Here is a 20,069-nt window from a genome sequence, read left to right as displayed (position 1 = left end):
AACTACAAAGGAAGTTGTGTTTGTTTGTAAACCTGCTTTCCTCCGTGATTTGTGAGTCAAAGTGCTAAAATAGCTCAAGCAGCCTAAAAAAGACATTCCTATGCAATTATATTTTTATTGTGCCCATTACGTGTGGATTTCAAAACATTTTAAGCAAGAAAATGAGTAAGATTATCAAGGTTATACAATAAAAGGAGAGAAAAAGTTTGACTTGTCCCAATCCACACAAGCTTCTGCTTGCTTCTAGTCCATGCCTCCTCTTCCTTTTTGGATCATGCAGGAATGTTTCATGACATCTTTCTCAGCAACTTGCGTTACAACAGTAGCTGAAGCACCAGAAGAAGCTGCAGAATTTCATCCCTGAAGCTTTTCACTAGTTGACAAGGCACTAAGCAACTTGACTAACTTGGAGATGAGCCCTGCTCTGAGAAGGAGGTTAATTACAGACTCCAGTGGTCCCTTCTAACCTACATTATACCTAAGATTAGGCAAATCGTCAGTATTGTGATATTCTGACTTTATGTCAAGTGAAGATATTACACCTTGCTGATTTTCTCCACCTCAAAGGTATTTATGCCAGAATAATACAGATTACCAATACACATTCAGTCAACAGATGAAATAGCACTTGTCTAGACTAGCTTTTGAGGCCTTGGAAAAATACTTGGTAGAGTGTGTAACACACCAAAACCTCCCCATTGTGTGTACGCACCCCTCCCCAGACATCCTCGGGGCCCATATTCTGCAAATACATGCGCCAGTATTTAACTATGCTGCTTTGCATAGCTCTGTTCAAAGACATGTTTTGTAGATGCTTAAATATTTTCATAAGATAAAAACCAAAGTGCAACAGCTGAAAATATTAGAAGACCTATTTAACATTGGTATCATCTTTACCGCAAATCTTTCCGTTTCGGTCATCCTGCTTATTTTTAAGCATTTAAGCTACATCATAGTGAAGACCTAGTGCTAATAAGATAACTTACTATGGAAAAAATGTAGTTAATTATGAATTAAACATTCTTTATCAGAATAGATAGAAGATACAAATGAAATAGTTATCATTGAAAAATCAAGTTACTAAAGCTTTTTATAGAAATTGTGTATTTCGCAGAAGTTGTTCTGCTCACTTACTTGACTAATACACAAAAAAATGTCCAACCATAAACAGAAGCCAAATTTTATCAGTACCTGCATTCTACTTTGTTCAATGCGGAAGTATTTTATGTAGGTTATCCCAGTCATTAAGATCAGTCAAGAAATACTGCAGCTGAACCACACACTAAATCTTCTACCCAGAGGTTCTGACATTTCCACCAGCTTTCTATCTCAATTTACTTACTGTACCAACCTAAGATTTGCCTACTACATGTAGCAGTGCTTAACGATACATTCGGTGTTTTCTGTCAGATATATTTTTCTGCACATTAAACACATGACAAAATATGTCACCTGCTTTAAACATTTCACTCGTTAAGAGGAAAGAAACTTACACCCAGACACACCATAACAGCACTTTCTGACATAGGTTCATTTCAGCAATACAGCCTTTTCTTACAAATGGTATAAAGCAAACTATAACAGGATTCAAACAAAAGCCCAAATCAAACGTTACATACATCAAATGTTCCAAGAAGGTTAAACTAAGTTAAAAAAAACCCATAAATTTTACTGATAAAGATTGTTAGCTATGCTAGCATTATTTCAAAAAAACCTTATCAAATTATATGCAATTTCAATTTACAGTCATAACAACTCTGTCAGTGAATGTTATCACTGAAAAACATGAGTCCAAGCCAATCTAAATTCTCCCAGGGCTTGAATGGTTATGACAATACCTCACTGTTAGAAGTGCTGTTCTTCAACATTCTGCAACAAAACCCAAAACACTCTTGAAAGATATTATTGATGTTCTTTGTTTTTTTCTTGCCTCTACAAAATGGAGATAAAAGAGAACATATCAAGACAAATGTTGTCACAAAACTGCACAATTTTAGAAAATGTTTCAGCAGAAAAATGCCATTAACACTCCCACACATCCCCAAAGCACAGCAGAAAAGTTATCTACTCCATCCATAGAGCATCTCTGTGTAAGGAATGTACCTATTAAACATGATGAAAACCGCCACAGAGATTTTCATCCCAGACTGAACAGGGAAAGCATTGACTTCCTAATAAACACATGGATTAGAGTCCTGAACTGAAATTCTTACGCTCTCTGTATCCCATCAGGTGGCACTGGAAGGTTGCTAAAGACTCTCTAATATTTCCCCAGTTTAGGTCTCACTCTCCAAGAACAAGCCCTGACTGAGTTACATCAGAGACCATTCTAATGCTTAGTGTGCATAGCACTGAATGGACACAAAGCACAATCCCATGGGATGCAAATTCTGATAGCCTGTCCTTTTCTTTGCAAGTCAGTTCAGGGGCAAAAGCTGAAAACTGAGCTGACAGCATATATGATCAGTAGAAATTAAATTGTGATTACTTGCAACTGTAACCTGTAGTATTTCTTGGAAAGATCAACACTCGTCCTTCCTTTCTGAAATGGGTAAAACCACAGAATCGAATTCCAGTGATTACCCATTTCTTTTACTCCACTCAAAAGACAGTTAACTTCTTCAGTCGTGAAATTTTTTCGGGTTCTTCTTTTGTTTAAAGTTCTTGTGTCCATGTCCAGGGAACATATTTCTTTGTTCTGCAAATATTTATTTTGGTGCAATTAAAAATTATGTAAGTATACATACTATTTTGTCTTTGGAAGCAACACCTTATTACTGGCAATACAATCTTAAGTAGTTCTAAAGAAATTATCACTTTGTCAAGACAACAGTGGTTCTTCAAGGTTTCTTCACTGTCACTCACTTACTGAAATACAGTATTTTTCCATGACATTTACTTTCATTTCTATCATGCCTACAGAGTTTACACCATTAGTATGTTTAATCCTCTAGGTTTCCGATATTTCTCTACTATGCAATTTTTCATCAGTGCAGGAGAAAGCATACCTCCATATTCATTATTCAGACAGGACTGTCACCTGAAAAATGTTTAACTCATTCAGGGATACATCAGTACAACTGGAATAGAATCAACAGAGGAGTATCCTTTTTACAAGGTTCACTTTGCTACTGGGCTCCTGTTAAAGGTGACTTAAAAATAAATTATGCAATTCATAGTGACTTAGTTTGCACATATTTATACATATGTGAGTCTATGATCAGGCTTTGCATAACTAACCTCATCTTTGTCAAGGGAATATATGCAATTTTCTTTTAAGTGCTGACATTCCTGGTTGCACATTTCTTTGACTCTTCGTCTCTTCGAGTTAGCATCTTGGGTTTTTCTGAAAGCTAAGAGATTGTGAACAAGGCCACCTCTTCGTTACTTTAATTGAAATCTACTATAAAACTGAATAGAGTGTTGTAAAGAAGCATTTCTTCCGATTAACTTGAATATGTATATGTTGCTTTATTACTGACATCTCATTTTCATTAGATCTTTTTCTCATCATTGACTAACGCATGAGGATTGCTTATGCATCGGAAGCAACTAGCAAATAATAGGGATTAACTCAAACATCAATAATACTACAAATGAAGGTAAAAGAACACACCTATTTAAATTCTTAGCCATCTGTCTCCAATAGCAAGCACAGGTGCTTTTCTCAATGCCCTGGCCTATACACAAAACTTGATCTTTAAGTTACGCTTATTATAGAATTAACTTTCTGGTAATACTCACACTTTTCATATGTAGGCACCAAGTTATAGTTGTCAGTCAACCTAGTATTTTTACTACGTTCATCTCTATTTGAAGTATTAGATATGTTTTTTCTAATTGGAGTCAAAAGAATATCTTAAAAAAAAAAAACAAAACAAAACAGTAAAACATTATGCATCCTTCTTAAAAAGAAACACAAAACACAGGTAACGTGTTAGGAATTACATTTTAAGAGAGCCATACTACTATCTGATCTTGGAAAAAAGACTGAAAAATTCAGTTTACTTCAGAAAATTTTTACCTGTTAAAAGGTAATACGTTAGCATAATGGTTTCTTGAGATAAAATTACTCAAAATTACTGTTTTAGAATTTAAGTACTGATTTAGAGAGCTGCTTCAGCCTACTTTAAGTCAATCATAAGAAACAGCATTGGTTCCTAGTTGATGACTGTATGCCTGTAGTTGGAGATCTGCAGGATGTACCCACAAACACCACATTCTGAAGAAAATTCTTTGTGAGTTATGTAAAAACATATATCTTGCAGCATAAGGAAGAAATTATAACCACTCTTTTGCTATATTACAGAATAAAATAGTGTAAAAGATATGTACTCTGCTATTTACAAATGGAAAGCGTGTTGCTATTTACAAATGCTGTGTGCTGTAAAGAATACTAGTTTGATGGGCAGCTGATGGTTCTGTAAACACAGGGCTCCTAAACTGCACTGCAGAAACTGATGGAACTTTATATTCACTTTTCCAACTCTACCTTGTTAGTAACATCCTATTCAACACTTCATGATACAGGACAAGTAAACACATCTCCTGTGCTTAATTTTCTGATATGTTGTTTTCAGTTACTTGCTTGAGTTTTGTTGCATAAGTTTAGCTATTTAGCACAAAGAGACCCAAGTCCTTAGCAGAGCTCCAGGCAGGAACAGAAACAGGTATCATAGGATAACATGACTATAACTGCACAATATATGGTGCTGAATCCAGGTACAGGCAACTGTACTGTGTTCTGATCCTGACTATAGCTCTACATTTTAAAAATGAATGCCACAAAACTGAAAAATAGCAGATGGCATGGAAGTAACCCTGACAGGGTTTAAAGCAGTATCTATCAAGCAAGTGCCAAATAACTTCATTGTGAATTAATGTGCATAACACAATTTCATTATTATGGAATATGCATTTTCTGGCCTATTAACATACAAATTTTTCACGGAATCCACAGAAAAAAACCTCCTAATTCCTTCTCCACAGTCTCCCATGGCAAAGTCCTGCAGAAGAATTACTTAGACAGTAAGGGTTTTTTACATTAATTTCCAAACAAGTCCTTACTTTGGAAACTGTACATTTTGTTCCTGAAAGTTGATATTTCTGTATGCGGTCTTTCTTTCTTCACTGGGGTCAGCAGTATTTCTGGAAAATATAAGACGGACACCAGTGCAAATGCCAGTAAGTAATAAACATTTAATTGTCAAAACGCTTCCTTTAAACCAGAAAAACACAGGATGCACTTTTATTTAATTCATTAAAAATTAAAAGCTCCTTACATCCATAAGTATGTGATATTAGAATGAAATTACTTGTTATGATGTCATCCATTCGTTCACCCTCATTTCAGCTTAATATACTCCTTTCTATCAGTACTTGACTAACTGGCAAACAGGACAGTCTCATCAAAGCCTATAACAAGGATATATCACTACTGCCAAGAAATACACAAGATCCTCAAAACAGAAGTAGGTAGTTCAGATCTCACTTAGTACAAATCATTGGTAAATCAAATTGAATGCGTTTACAAAAGCAGGACAATCAGAATCAGACCAAACAGAATTTTAAATACGATTTAAAACAATAGTTACAACTACTGAAAAAAAAAATAATCATAATTACTCTCATAAGTTGTGTATCTGCTGTTGTTACAAACAGCCAATTTGCGAAGCTCCTTTTTATATCTTTCTTCAGCTTCTAGAATGACTTTGTGATGCTCACACTGGTACGGACAACTTTGCAACATCTTGGTAAAGGTTCTACTATTGAAGGACAGTCCTCCTGCTGTACAACCTGGAGGAAAAAATAGGATATTTTAGAAACAGAAAGCATTAATGCCACAGAAGCCATCACAAAATCCAGCATATTATTTTGCTCCTTATGATCTACAATTTGACCTCCAGTTTTCCATACACATATCTCAAAAGAGGTTTCACACTTTCATGTACCTTCTTGAAAATACTTACTTCTTGTTTTGTACTTGCTCTCCAAAGAAAAAAAAGTGCTTTCAGCATGACCTATGGGACAGTTATATTGCACTTCATCCCCACAAGTACTAAATGAGGCACAGATCCTCTACAGAAGTAAAAATATTACTGGGATAGGAAGAAAGGGGCCTCAGTTCCCTTTGCACATTTATCTAAGAACCAAAATATAAAAGATGTCTTTGCTACACTTACAAACTTTCTCTGTGTCATAAGAGTTATCTGAATAAATAAGTCTAGCTTAGGAATTAATTTCCTCACAGGAAACCTTCCTGTTCATTTTTGAGGACACACCTAGGGTGATTTATGGTTTGGTTATTCTCGAATGTTCTCACAGTTAGTTATGTCAGCTGAAGGAGAACTCTGGCACTGTGAGGAATGGTAAGAAGGGCACCGGTACATACCTGCAATATTCTAGCCTACAATAAAGCAGTGTGAAATCTCAGTTTGAATTTAGTTTGACAACTTGGATTCATGGGCCTAAATGATGTTCAAAGATAGGTTGGGGGGGGGGGGGGGCTTTTGGGGTTTGGGGTTTTTCTGTTTTTTTTGTTTTGTTTTTTAATAAACAGAAACAGGCTTGATTACTAAATCCACTTACAAATCCTCAATACAAGAAACATTGTAATAAGCTATTGATAGACCATGTTCAGGAAGTAGGAGGTAACTGAGGGCTGCAGTCATGGATTACTATAAAACTGACTGCCTGTCCTTATTAGCAATAAAGGCAGAGAAATCAGAAGGGCTGCAGAATAGTTAGGAGGCTTAACAGTGGAATACATGAGGGAACTGAGCAGGGGTACATGTTTTTCCTCCCTCTTTCCAATCAATCAGAGAAAGGGGGAAAACACATGCTCTTAAGTATTCTTGTAAGTAGTGTGTCATCATTTAAGGTGTTATATATTCTGTTTATTAGTAAACCCACATTAAGAAAAGTTACATAGACTGGAACATGTAAGCTTTACTTCAATAGTTATGTTTTATTTTAGGGGCAGAAAAAGGAAAGAAAGTAATTAAGAATACATAATATGTAATCCAATAGATGCATTAAAATTTCTGTAATATCAGTTCGCTTACTGCATTGCTGACTCTTTATGGCTTCAGGAAAAAAGACCTAAGACAATATTTACCTAAACATCTTAAATTTGCCATTTTATGAGATGCAGATGTAGTTGAACTACTTTTTTCTTCATTGATTATCTCTGAGTAGAGTGAATGTTGATCTAAATTAGGAAGGAAAAAAAAACCACTTATGAAAATGCAACCTGTCTTTGTAATCATTCACCAGCATACCTATATTCAACTGTATTTTCTATTTGTAGATTATTAAAGTTTAAACTACATAACAGCAGAAAACCCAAATGAAATTCCTCAAATTAAAGGGATTGCAGTTACTTTTTTGTCAATCCAGAATAATTACATTTAATTCAGTGCTTTTTCATCACTCTCCCAAAGCATATTGCTTCAACTTGAACATAGCAAAATAACCCCTGTAAATTCACCTCACTTAACTAAGCCCTATAAGCTTAATTTCTGTTTGGAATCAGATGCTGAAAAATGTGATGTACTGGAATAGTACTTATACTCAATTTAAATATGTACAACCTGGAGATCAGCTTGGTTACCTATAAAGCGATCATTCTGGCAAATACGAATTTAATGAGTAATTATAAATTTTATAAATTACCAGGAAACTAAATTATGAATAAGATTTGATCAAACAGATCCCAATTCTGAAATAAACGTATCAGACTAGGATCAATGCAAATCTGAGGTACATTTATTTTAAACACGTTCAACGTGTAGGAATACCTTCAGGCAGAAGTCACTCTAACAGGTAGGTTCTATCCCTGATCTTACAAGTGCAGAACAAAACCAGCATCCTTATGCATCTTCTATTAATGGCTTTCATTGTTCAGCACAGATTGCATTCAGACCAAACTTAAAACATTTATCTGTGATATGTTCATTTGAATATTAATAAATTTAAAAAATAAAGCTAAAAATACACATTAGAAGAAAAGTAGAATAAACATTTTTTGGTAAAATTGTATACAATATAAAATTCCAAAACTATGCAAACAGTTAAAGGATATTATACATAAATGTACTCTGTCATCTAATGATGCATAACATCTGATAAAAAATAGTGATTAAGGTACACAAAACTAATTAAAATCACATTAAGAAGAAAATTATCTAAGAAGGGAGTATATTTAGCTATATGTACCTGATATGCATGTCTGTTTCATATTTTTAACAATCTGTGCCGGTTGTTTAAATAAATGTTCACTGGGACAAAGAAAATATGAACAAATTTAAAAAAAAAAATAAATCAAACTTCACAACATATATTTGCCTGTGAATTAATACATGCATTCCAAAGGCAAAACAAAACACTCAAATACATAAAGCTCTAAAAAAATTATTCTAATTATTCCAAGTAACTGGGCTTGTAGCATATAATCACTGTATGTTAGACATCTGTCTACCAGAGCCCTGTGCTTAGCATTCCTTGCAGAGCTGTTCAGCACCTCTGTTCCAGCATGTGGAATACAGTGCTTTCAAAGGATCCCGGGTTCCAGAGTCAATCGCAATTCTAATTCATGTAAAGATTAGTTAGCACACAGAAAACTTTCGCAAAGTCTTCAAAATACTGTAGCTACCACTAGATGCAGCAATTGCTCTAAAAGGTAATTGATTTTCTTCTTTTCTTACACAGATTTAACTTTTATGCAACCAACATGCTCTATGGTGATGATGCATTTTTCTATGTCATTGACTACTTCTGAATGCTGCAGGATCAAGGAGCCCAATCAATCAATGGTTATGCTTGGGTAACTCCTCCCCCACCCCCCCAATTAATTTCTTAATAGTTTTGTGCTTCAGAAGTCTGAACAACAAATAAAGAAGCTGTGTGAAATTACGCTAATCAGTAGCAAAGCAAAATTTAGGTGAATGTACCATGGAAAATATACTAGGCTCTTGGTAATTTCTGTGGTAGTTGCAAAGTTACAATATAAGGCATGCAAGGAAACTGCATAGGAGCAGGGTTCAGCCAGTCACATTAAAAAAAAAAGTGGAATTCAAAAAAGGTAGAAACTTATTTGTTCATACTCTGTCATCGCCTGTCTTGAGGGATATTCCAAATATAAATTCAAGATAACAGAATCTGTATTTATCCTTATAAGTTGCCTATAATTAACTTTGTGTTTATCAATAGGAAAAGATAACCATAAAAAGCAAAAGAAAAAGAGAAAATTAAGCATTTGTGTGAGAGCAAGGAGCAACAGGACAGTGAATGACTACACAAGGCTGTACCTGTCTCTTCCCATGCAGGGAAGCAATTCAGTATGAAGGGAGAAGAGCAGGGGGGTGGTGGTGACTTCTTCCCTACTTCATAGGCACTCCCAATTTTTGCTGAGCAGTTCTGTAACTGCTGTTTTCCTAGTACGTGCATAATACACAATTTTTTGTGGTTTCATCCAAAGCAATGGGTCAAATCTTTATCTACTGAATCAGCAAGAATTTTGAGGCAAAAACTATGGATGCTTTCTCATCACCATGCTGAAGGCATCAGAACACGGCCTGTAACAGGCTCTCTCTAAAATCCGTCAGAAGCCTACCATTCACAGAAAAAGATCAGAATCTGTTATTACTACAGTGACTAATCTGTGATGTCAAAAAACACTTTCACAGAATATTCTCTAGTGAGCCACCAAAAGGCTGTGTCTTTTCACTAGATGAAAGAGACATAGTAACAGACAATTTAAAAGGCTGATATTCAATTTCGAAATTACTAAAGAAAAGCAACTCAGTATTTCTGCTTAGGTGTAAGATACTTACCTTACTTGAAGAACAGACTGATTTTTTACACAAGCATTTTTTTCCTTTATACTGTGACTTTGAAGTACACTGTCTGGCTGCAGTTCATTAACTGAACATGGAATATGACTCTGTTCACTTTGTCTAGTAGAAGCATTTACTGGATCCATAGTGTTCACTATTTCATTTTTCAGTGGAGAAGAATTTACAGATGTGGCAAGAACTTGATCATCTGACTTAAAGGTCAACTGTGGACAATGTACTACTTTATGTGTTCTTTCTGTATAAGGTTTTGGATCAGCAGGATTCACTTCATGGTATTTTGATGCTTCAGTATTGGCTTCTGAAGATCTCTCTACAAATACTCCTCCTTGCACTCTTTCCTGTATTGAAAAATACTAGTTAGCAACTATACAAGCTCTATAAAAATATTAAATAAACCTAGTAACAGGATTAACTAGGATAGACCAGTCTAACTCTGAAGGTAAAGCAAATTCCAAAGAAGCTTCAAAAACCCCTGACTGAGCTGAGAGCCATCAAGACAGCACTGCTGCTGAAGGTGTTAAAGGGGTAATTATTAAGTGATAATTCCATGCTGAAGCAATAGATTTGCCACTAATACAAGGCATTTCTAGAAATGAAAATATTTGATTAAGATCCAGCTAAATAACTCAAAAATTTGCTGTTCCACACCCAGAGATACCAAGTAGTTACACAGCATAAGGAAAATATAAACCAACTTTATTTCAGTTCATGTTCACATTTTTCATTATCATCTATCCTGTAATAGCTGTACAATCATGGGTATTTCATGAATGCAAATATTGTCATTATAGGTTCAAATGATTGATAATTAAGAATAAATCTAACTCTTGTTTCTCCAGCTTAAATTATCTCAATTTTGCAGAAAATCTGGTTTTATAATAAACTAAAATGCTTCATGAAAATATAGATGCCTGCATTCTCTGATTGCCCTACCTTCTAACTCTGTATGACATACAGTCATGGTAAAAGTTGCAGGTTGTAGTTTCACACATAGCCAATGTTTTCCCTACTTTTCTAGCTGACACTGAAATTATCTTAAGGGTTTACTTTCATTTCTCCATAAACTCTGGAAAGATTTCCTTAGTTTTATGGTACTTTGGTAAACAGGCAAACCTTATCATGTTCTTTTTCAATCAAGTTTATTCTGTGTAAAATTTCTTTTGCTTTCTTCCAGTAGTCTTGCAGACTTCTTTTTCTGACTTGCATGTCCAACTTTTCTGCATTGTTCACGTTTAATGAATTATCATTTATTTTCAGGGACAACTGTTCAGCTTTATAAAATATAAAACAATATTAATATTGCAAATTTTATCAGTGAACACCTTAATAAGTATTTATTATATTTTAGTATGCTGAGGAACAGCCCCAATAATTTCATGCAAAATATAACTGCTGAATAATGTTTTTTATATAACTTAAATTTACATATAAATGTTAATACACTTCAAATCTGAACTGCAGTTAGAAGAGGTGAGCTTGCAATTATAGTTACTCTAAGCTGTTTACACAATAATGCCGTGCTCTAAAAAATTACTGTAATGGACTTAATCCTAACTCTATAGGTCCTTTACCTGTGTATGGGTGTCTTATGTTTTTAAAAAACAACTCCGTATTAATGAGCATTGAAAATCACCATGACTCCTCAATCTTAAACAAAACTCTCAGTCATGTTTCAGTACAAAAATGCAGATACATTGTTTTTACTAATTATCAATTGCATAATACCTTCCATGCTTTAGAGATTAAAGGACAAAATGTCTTTCTGTTTCATTGGTAGTATTATAAAGTAAATTTTAAAAAAGCTTAAACAGGATACTTCAAAATACACCCTACTTTAAAAATAAAGATCAAGATTTTTTTAATGTTGCAAAATAATTATGGTCATGGTGATTTTGGGCTTCATTATTTACTTGTTTAGTCTCTATATAATAATACACACCCAGGAATAGAGCATCAATTGTGTTTACGTTAATATTTTGCGCATAATTTATAGATGGGAAAGCTTTTAGAAACTGGCCCTACATATAGAGGTTTCACAAGTGCACTATCTCAACATCATTGGAATTCTTACTTTTCTTTTTTTCTGCCTAAATGCCATAATCAGTCCATGGCGGCAAACATGCAACTCTTCTGCACAGAATTACGAAGCTGCTACAGTTAAAATAATTTAGAAAGTCAGCATAACAAACATGGAAATCATCTCTAATTTTAAAAGCAGTAACAGTAAGCTTACTCATTTGTTTGCAGTTTTGCAGCACAAAAGTAGCAGCTTTGTTTAGTTCCTCATCCTGAGACTCGGTTAATATCTGAATCATAAGTGGAAGACCATTGTTCTGGAGCAGCTCACACTGGTTTTCTTCTATAATAGGACATTATAAAGGAAAATAGATTGGTTGCAGCCTCATACACAATTTTACAGTCATTTTAGAAACTAATACTTGTAAGTTGCAGGAAAATTCTGAGATATTTTCCTTACAGATCCAAGCATGCTGTAATGACTTCCTACCCAGACAGCAGCAGCAGCGCTCTAGATCACACAGGATGATCTGGCCATAGCTCAAAGTTCTTGTAAGAAAACTAAAGGAGGACTGAGACAAATTATATGATGGAGACCCAAACTCATTTAGTTGTTGCCTGAAATATTTGAATTATGGCTTCTCTATTTCTTTTCCTCTGGTATATACACTCTTAAAGTATATACGCTACATTTATGTAAACCTTGAGATGCAGATATATCAAAAACTTAAAGTTTATAATTAGCAAAACACTAATAAAATTAGTATTTTAATCCTGGTCTAGCTAATCTGTTCCTCCTCATTAACTATGTAATTAGCTAAATTTTTTTATTGTGATCTCAGTCGCAGTATGTACTGATAAAACTGACAACCTTCCAAAAATAATTCTTTGTTGTCTAAACTTGATAGAACAAGGGAATCAAAATATGAAATACTATTATCTTGTCAATGTTGACATTTTAAGAGAAATTTTTATTCCGTCAGTTTATTCATATTTCTATTTGAAAGACATTTTCCATTAAGATTTGTTTCAAGTCTTCGTGAAAAAGTGTCTTTTAAAAATATCAGATTTATGACCTACTGAGCTAATTATTGAACTTGTTATTAACATTTAGAGGATGATAATCAATCATGATTTTTGAATGTAATCCCTTTTTCCTGCATTTCTCAACATACATGAGAAACTTTACTTGGTAGGTATGTATTGTGGAAGTTTTCATGTCTGAATGAGTTTTACCCTGTGGTAACTAAGCCCAGCTCTGAATTCGTGCATAACGGTCTACTTTTTCTAAGTTCCTAAAGATACTATCTGTTAACAGGTTTTAAAATTTAAAGATGGAACATTATGGCAAACATTTTTTCTGAATGTTAATATTACATCATTTAATAGAATTTTCCCTCACGTTCCAGTCTTGATGGAGTGACACCATTGAAGTTGTTAGCGTATGAAAACATAGTAGAAACTGACAGAAAGAAAAAAAAAAATCTTACCACAAACTTCAGTACAGTGTCCAATTGTTAGAATAATACTTATTTTTTCTCCTGTATCCAGAGTGTCATTGGACAGCAGCTTCAGTAGCTCTGACACAGTGTGATATTTTGTCAAGACAACACCCATGGCAGCTATTATATTAAAAATAATTTGAAGTAAAATAAAATAGGTAATAAGTATATAGGCATCATCCAAGTATAAAATGCTGTTGTTCAAGGGAACTCTACCCACTTCTAAAATCCTTGGGCCTGCAAGGTCCTTCTCTTCACTCTTTCATTTTAATGCTTGAAATGACCACATCCCTCCCAGTGCAGTAACGCTGCCCATGCTGCTCCCCATATCCAACACTGCCCTTCCTCCCAAACTGTGCTCTAGAGAGATGTGGCAGAAGATCTGATAAACAAAGGCTCTGCAACATGCAAGTTTTGCAGACCTCTGCTGAGTTTCTCCACATACTTTATCAGCTCCAGAACAGAGCAATAAAGATAGAGTAAGGTTTGACACATAGTCTATCTGCCACAAAAAGAGAGGAATTTTTCTAGTAGAGGGAAATGTCTTCCTGAAGCTGGGATCATCACTGCTAGTACATACATGCTGAAACCTAATCCTGTCACATACCAATTTCTTGAAACTAGGCTCAAAACCAGTGCAGGTATATGCTTTTAAACTCTTTTGAACTTCCATTAGTGAGCACCTATGGCAAAATCCGATAGAATACACAAAGATGTAATTAGGATAGTGTTATCTAGACAGTAAATCAGAGTAAAGATGCATCAGGCAGACATACCATATTTGTTCAGCTCCACACCCAAGTTACTAAAGCCTGCTCAAGCGTATGAAGCTTATTAGTTTAGGCACAGACATACAGAAACACAGCTCCAACTCCAGGATCCAAACTGATTCCCACACTCCGTTCTCAGTTTTACTTACACAAAGCCTCTAGCATCTTATTTTTAATTTTCAGTATAGTTTAAATTTCACTATGTTTATTTTAGTAACAATGGGAAAGCAACCCACCTCAGATGAACTGAATCATTCCCCACATATACATTTGAATTTTTAAAAATCAGCAATATAGACTGGGATGTATATCACTTCACTGCCTTTCAGAATCCATTCATATCACTTTTCCACCAATATCAGACTTTAAAAATTTAATTTTAAATTTAGCACATACAAAAAAATGGTAGCAGTCTTTTCACTCACAGTCATTAGCAATGCAGGCATCCATAGTCTTTGTTACTACTACTGCAAGTTTTGCGCTTGAGTGACTCATACAGGAATCATGCATCAGCTTGATGAGAACTTTAGCTAATGTATCCAATCCTCCAACCGAAACAAAATATTTCTGCACGTATACTTAGTGGGGAAAAAAAAAAGAAAAAAGAAACGTGTCTTAAATAATACAAGTTGCAAACTGTTCTGGCATTTTAACAATCATTACAATTTTTCTGTGCATGCATTAATCATTACATTTTCACCAGCAGTTGGATATACATAAATCTCAAGAAATGTAGTAAATTGTCTTTTAAAAGTACTTGTACAGAAAACACATGGCCCAAATACATGCATACAAACAGCAAACATTATGACCAAGTTCTACCCGTCATTATTTTCAATGTAATAAGACGTAATAATGACTTATATTTGTAAAATACTTTTAATCAAAACAGCTTCCAAATAGTTTTTACCAACCTTACTAAATGCAGCCAGTTTGTGGCTATTTGTGCACTTAAGCACAATGCAGTATAAGTACAGATGGTAGAATATAGTTTTCAGGGTAAAAGCTAGAAGAACAGCAAATGGATTTATAAAGATTGACAAAAAGAAAGAAAACATTTAACTACTGAATTAAACTTATTTTTACAAAAGAAAAAATATTTAAAGCTTGTGCTGCACTTACAGTTATTTGCAACTGTGAGACCAACAAATGAACAAATAGGACGCACTATCTCAGGCTCTGTGCAACTTTCAAGCCACTCTTTGGCATATGGAAAAACTGAACAGCAAATGTTTTGATTATCTTCTAGAAAAGTAAAAACAAATAGCCCAAAATCAAAATGTAATGTGAAATCTCAGTTGAACAGTAAAAGTGAAAACAATCTGTTGTCACTTTGGAGAAATACTTTAAACTTTTTTCACAATGTGAACAGCAACACTTACCATTCTGAGGATTGTTAACACAGGCACAGAGAGTACTGCAGACTGAAGACCACAGCTGATAGCACTGATTAATATTTTCGTCTGACAGATTGACCTCAAACGTGGAAAGAGTTGTTCTGTTAAGAACAATGCCAACAAGTCCCAATAGTCAAGCAAACATAAATCCTAAATAGCCCATCATTTTTGTTTGAACTGCAACAGTTTGTGTACCTGAATAGCTGTAGCAGAAGACCAATGCAGCCTGTATCTCTGACACAGGTTTGCCCACTTTCTAAAAAAGAACACATACAAGACTCCAGACACATGCAACTTGAGACAAAATCTAAATGTCAAGTTTAACTTACATATATACATTCCATTTCCTAAACATATATCCCCCAAAAAACAAATACAAAATCACACCAACACATTGACAATAATGTTCCATTTCTGTGTCTCTTTTTTTCTATACACTGTCAGAAACTACTGGTTTGCATTTTTTTAAAAAAAAAAGTATAGTTTCATTTGCAGAATTAAATCACTTTCTGCTATTTAAGGAAATCCCAGTGAGCTATGATCTACTTACACACTTCAGGTTCAGTTACATGCAAGCATTCATCTTTATAAATTAACTTTACCAAAACATTACTTAATAGTGTTCCAAATTTCTGTACTGCAGTTTGGCAAATATAAAAATTTGGTGTTACAACACAGAAAAAAACCCAACTTACTATTATTTGAAACCAGTACTAAGATGACATAAACGGACATTCTTTTCAAGTTCACACCAGAATCCGTATTAATTAAAAATAAAATGAGGTCTTCAAACAATGCAGAAGTACACAAAGTTTGTTGACAATAAACTGAAACCAAAAAATAGAAACCATTAAGTCCTAAAGCAAGCTATTCATAATCTTAAACTATTTTTGCAATATAGTAACCAGAGTCTCAGTTGCATCTAGTATGTGGTGAGTGGAGACAAAACAGGACTATAGCGACTGAGGGCTTCCCCCTGTAGTCAGTTCTACACCAACCAGGACCTAGGCAAACTTTGGAATAATCTGCGAGTCATTTAACACTTGCTACTGAGGAAGAGAAGTAGTACAGCTGTCTGGTATCACAAAGACATGCTATTCACACAGATCAGCAAGGTTTTTCCTCCAAATCTGGGGATGGACAGTGAAACAGTGGCGCTTTTACTGCCTCTCCCTCAAACTGGTAAACTTGTAATCTGATTTTCTGAGACAAAAAATAAGGGAGACAAAGCACAAAAGTAATAACATATGACTGTAACTGGGTCAGAAATACAAATAATATTACTTATTATTACCGTTACTCTCTATTATAAATCCTAATGTAAATAAAGCTGCTTCCTTTACTATGCAATGGACACTTGACTTTGCAAGATCGTTTATAAACATCAAACCACCAATTTCTCGAAAATATTCACTTGCTTCACCTATAACAGAAAAAAAAAAATCAGCTTTTCCTTTTGTTCCTTCATAAAATGAAAACCTTCCAAGATTTTATAACTTCAAGCCTTATATCATTTAGATAGTCTTTTTTTACCATGACAGCCAGCTTCTAAACATATACTGTGAACATAAAATTGCACTGTTTCTATGGAAAAATGCTTCTTACTGTTTTGTTGACAAATTGAATAAATAGTGATCAAAGCCTCTTTCTGAGATTCAGGGCAGTCCATCTGATATTTAAGGCATTCAAGCAATAAGTTCAGGTCTGTTTTCATATCTAATAGCAAACGAAAAAAAAGCAAACTGTTATCTTTTCTTTAATCTATTTAGTATTACAATAAACCTGCCCCCAAATTTCCTATTTTTTTAAAAAACAACAGCGAGAAAGAATGGAGCTATGCCACTTTTATCCATCTATAAAATAACAAACACACTTAACCTAAAAAAATTCCTCTCCATAGTTTGTTATTTGAACATGATTTCCTTTGCTCAAGTAACAGCCCCTTTTTAATATTTCTGGCCTTTAATTACTAATAACTATTAGTAAATGTGATGCAAATTACTAAACATTAAATTTGCTATCAGAAGATGCATTAATCATGCAGAATCATTACAATATTCAGACTGAAAACACAGTTGAAAATCTACAGAGTGAATGGGGAAAGAATCCAACAAAGCAAGGCTTGCTATATGATATTGAGTTACAGAAGATGTAATCACTTACCACAGCAGCTAGAATCTTGAATGAGGTTGTTTTCCAGGCACCTACATACAACCTTAAGTAGGTAAACCACTTGGAAAATCTGTTTCTTAGTCTTTTGGGTATAATGAAAATACTTATTTGATAATTATTTACAATACTAACAGCAGATATTGTATATTTAAAATACTTGTAAGGTTTGGGGTTTCTTAAAGAAGTTAAAATACAGTTAAAATGTGGGTAAATATCAGCAGAAAAAAAACCAAAACACCTTTGTGGTGGTATTATTTACTATTTGAAAGTTTGTCGTTAGATTTGCCCTTTATCTGTCCAAAGATTTTGCAGCAAGGAAAAGAACGTTTCCCCAACAGCTCACCACCCCATGAGACACCTATGACAGTCTAATAATACATTGTAAAATTGATGCAGATAATAAATGACAAAATGTATTAGGTATCTTACCACACTGTTTTTTCTGCACCTTTTGATTTTCCATTTTTGATAGTGCCTGTCGTCTTGTTCTACAATATCAAGGAAAAAGAATTTTCTTTTCTGTTTAGATTAGCAGTGTTTATAATATCATACGCAGTATAAATTACATCCTTTTACTTAAAATACACTCCACTTTTCTGGTTTTACACTATCATCTGACACACACAGTGTAATATGCTCTTGCATAGCAAAGATTTTCTTTGGAAATACAGTATTTTATAGTAACACTGAATTTGTAACTACTGTATTACTATGTTTTGGAATTTAACATTTTGCAGAAATCAGGTGATTCCATGCTACACCACCGTGGGGCACCAAAAACGTCCCTGTCATCCACTGACATCCACTATAGAACATTCAGCCTCCTATTGCTACTCAGTGAGCCACTAAACCATAATTGTGTTGTTTTATCAGTATTGGTCAAAACCAAAAACAATGAGCATGAACTGAGAGCAAGAATTACTGCTTAAACTAGGAATTTCTTTTAGTTCACCAAAGACATGATCACATTACATGAATGATGTAAACCAGAAAAACTCACAGCATTGATTCTACATAAACCTAACATGCCAGCATCCAAGAATCAGTCGAGCAGAAGAGCAAAATGCAGGTTTGGAAGCAGAAAGATGGTCCCTTAACCATGCCCCAAGTCCCAAACCCAAAGAAAGGTTGATGGAAGCATCACAAGTAATCTATTTCGGTCTCTCAAAAACTATTTAGCTCCAGGTAGAAACTTTAAATCAGGGATTAATACAGCTTAATAATGGAATTAGCTATCCCTCAAAGTAGAGCAAAGGCTCTAACAAATGTTAATGAAGACAGCCAGCCCTGCTTTCCATTTATTTACTGATTGTTCCCATTGTTCTGCTGCTTCCATTAGTTCAGATGCTCTATACATATCCTTACAGTAGCATTGGTGAAACATGTGATTTGAGAGGGAATGTTTAAAACCAGTTCATCTTCCTTTACTCTTTCAGAAGTGATCATATATATGCATTTAATTTTCTTGCAAATCTACCCTGTCACAATACTGGAAAGCTTGCAGTCTTCCCTTACCTCTTTTTGCCCCTACTGATACCATCCTACTAGCCCAAGAGAAAACAAAAACTACCTACATATTCCTTAACAAAAGAGAAGCTCTAAAAAATAGCTCACTTTGGAGCTAATTTCATTTCAGTAAAGTGCAATTAAATAGACATTTTATACATACATTTAATAAACAATTAAAGAGCCTTTAATGTAAGGGGGTTTTAACACTATAAAAAGATACATCTTGACCTTAACTGAATCTTTTTCTTTTTGCAACATACAGAAATACAGTACACAAAATACTACTTATAAGCCAGCCTACATTAAAATAAAAATAGCTTGTGTTGTTGCATCACAGGGCAAAGATGAAAAGGTAAATAACAGGATTTGCTTCAACAGACTTCTGCCAATTGTTGCATATAAAGGAAAACAGATTACCCCTTCGCCATCAGTTGTGGAAAATAACCCAGTAACATCCCTTCAAACCTCAAAAAAAACACTCTTTTAAAAAAAATAGATATATTGATCTGTTTGTTCAGCAGCAGTAGAGCACAGAGCCTCAACATTCAGAAAGACCAACAGAGGAGGTCAGGGAGCTCCCATGGAGGCCGATGGGAACATCCCCAGACGGTCAAGGCCTGGGCTGCCTGACTTGCCCCCTCACAGGCACACTAGGTCAGAAACAGTCAGGCTTAGGGGTATTTTTCCTTTTTAAAATGCAGCAGTCAACTCCAGTACACTGGAAGAATTCTGGATTGTTGGTGTCCTACTAAAATAAAAATTCACACCAGCACCTCAGGGTGTGTGCACTAACTTTTGAGAAACACTGTTCAGTGTAACAGACCTTTGAAGCCTTCGGGTGCTATT

At 34.6% G+C, this 20,069-nt stretch overlaps 1 protein-coding gene across 1 annotated transcript; it reads right to left on the bottom strand.

The window, feature by feature from the left end:
- Positions 1-1,710: 1,710 nt before the first annotated feature.
- Positions 1,711-18,177, bottom strand: TERB1 (telomere repeat binding bouquet formation protein 1). Its single transcript, XM_074913459.1, has 21 exons — positions 18,144-18,177; positions 17,148-17,258; positions 16,837-16,965; positions 16,238-16,369; positions 15,738-15,798; positions 15,528-15,643; positions 15,268-15,390; positions 14,571-14,723; positions 13,364-13,495; positions 12,091-12,216; positions 10,971-11,128; positions 9,834-10,195; positions 8,218-8,279; positions 7,118-7,210; positions 5,626-5,796; positions 5,068-5,148; positions 3,745-3,858; positions 3,241-3,353; positions 2,584-2,716; positions 2,258-2,260; positions 1,711-1,930 (listed from the first exon to the last, which is right to left on the bottom strand). Exons 1-21 carry the CDS (start codon positions 18,175-18,177, stop codon positions 1,827-1,829), a joined length of 2,511 nt encoding a protein of 836 aa, XP_074769560.1. The 3' UTR covers positions 1,711-1,826.
- Between the last annotated feature and the right edge of the window lie 1,892 nt (positions 18,178-20,069).

This window comes from Athene noctua, chromosome 9 (assembly GCF_965140245.1).
Source record: "Athene noctua chromosome 9, bAthNoc1.hap1.1, whole genome shotgun sequence".
NCBI classification, from domain to species: Eukaryota; Metazoa; Chordata; class Aves; order Strigiformes; family Strigidae; genus Athene; species Athene noctua.
This window is presented reverse-complemented; position numbering and strand designations above follow the sequence as displayed.

What these genes read in the sequence shown, in the direction of transcription:
- TERB1 (XM_074913459.1), bottom strand. Translation starts at nt 18,177, where the DNA reads ATGGAAAATCAAAAGGTGCAGAAAAAACAGTGTG. An exon ending in GAAACAGACATGCATATCAG is followed by an intron (nt 7,211 to 8,217) that starts GTACATATAGCT and finishes TTCCTAATTTAG; the next exon opens with ATCAACATTCACTCTACTCA. An exon ending in ATTCCCTTGACAAAGATGAG is followed by an intron (nt 2,717 to 3,240) that starts GTTAGTTATGCA and finishes TTTTAATTGCAC; the next exon opens with CAAAATAAATATTTGCAGAA.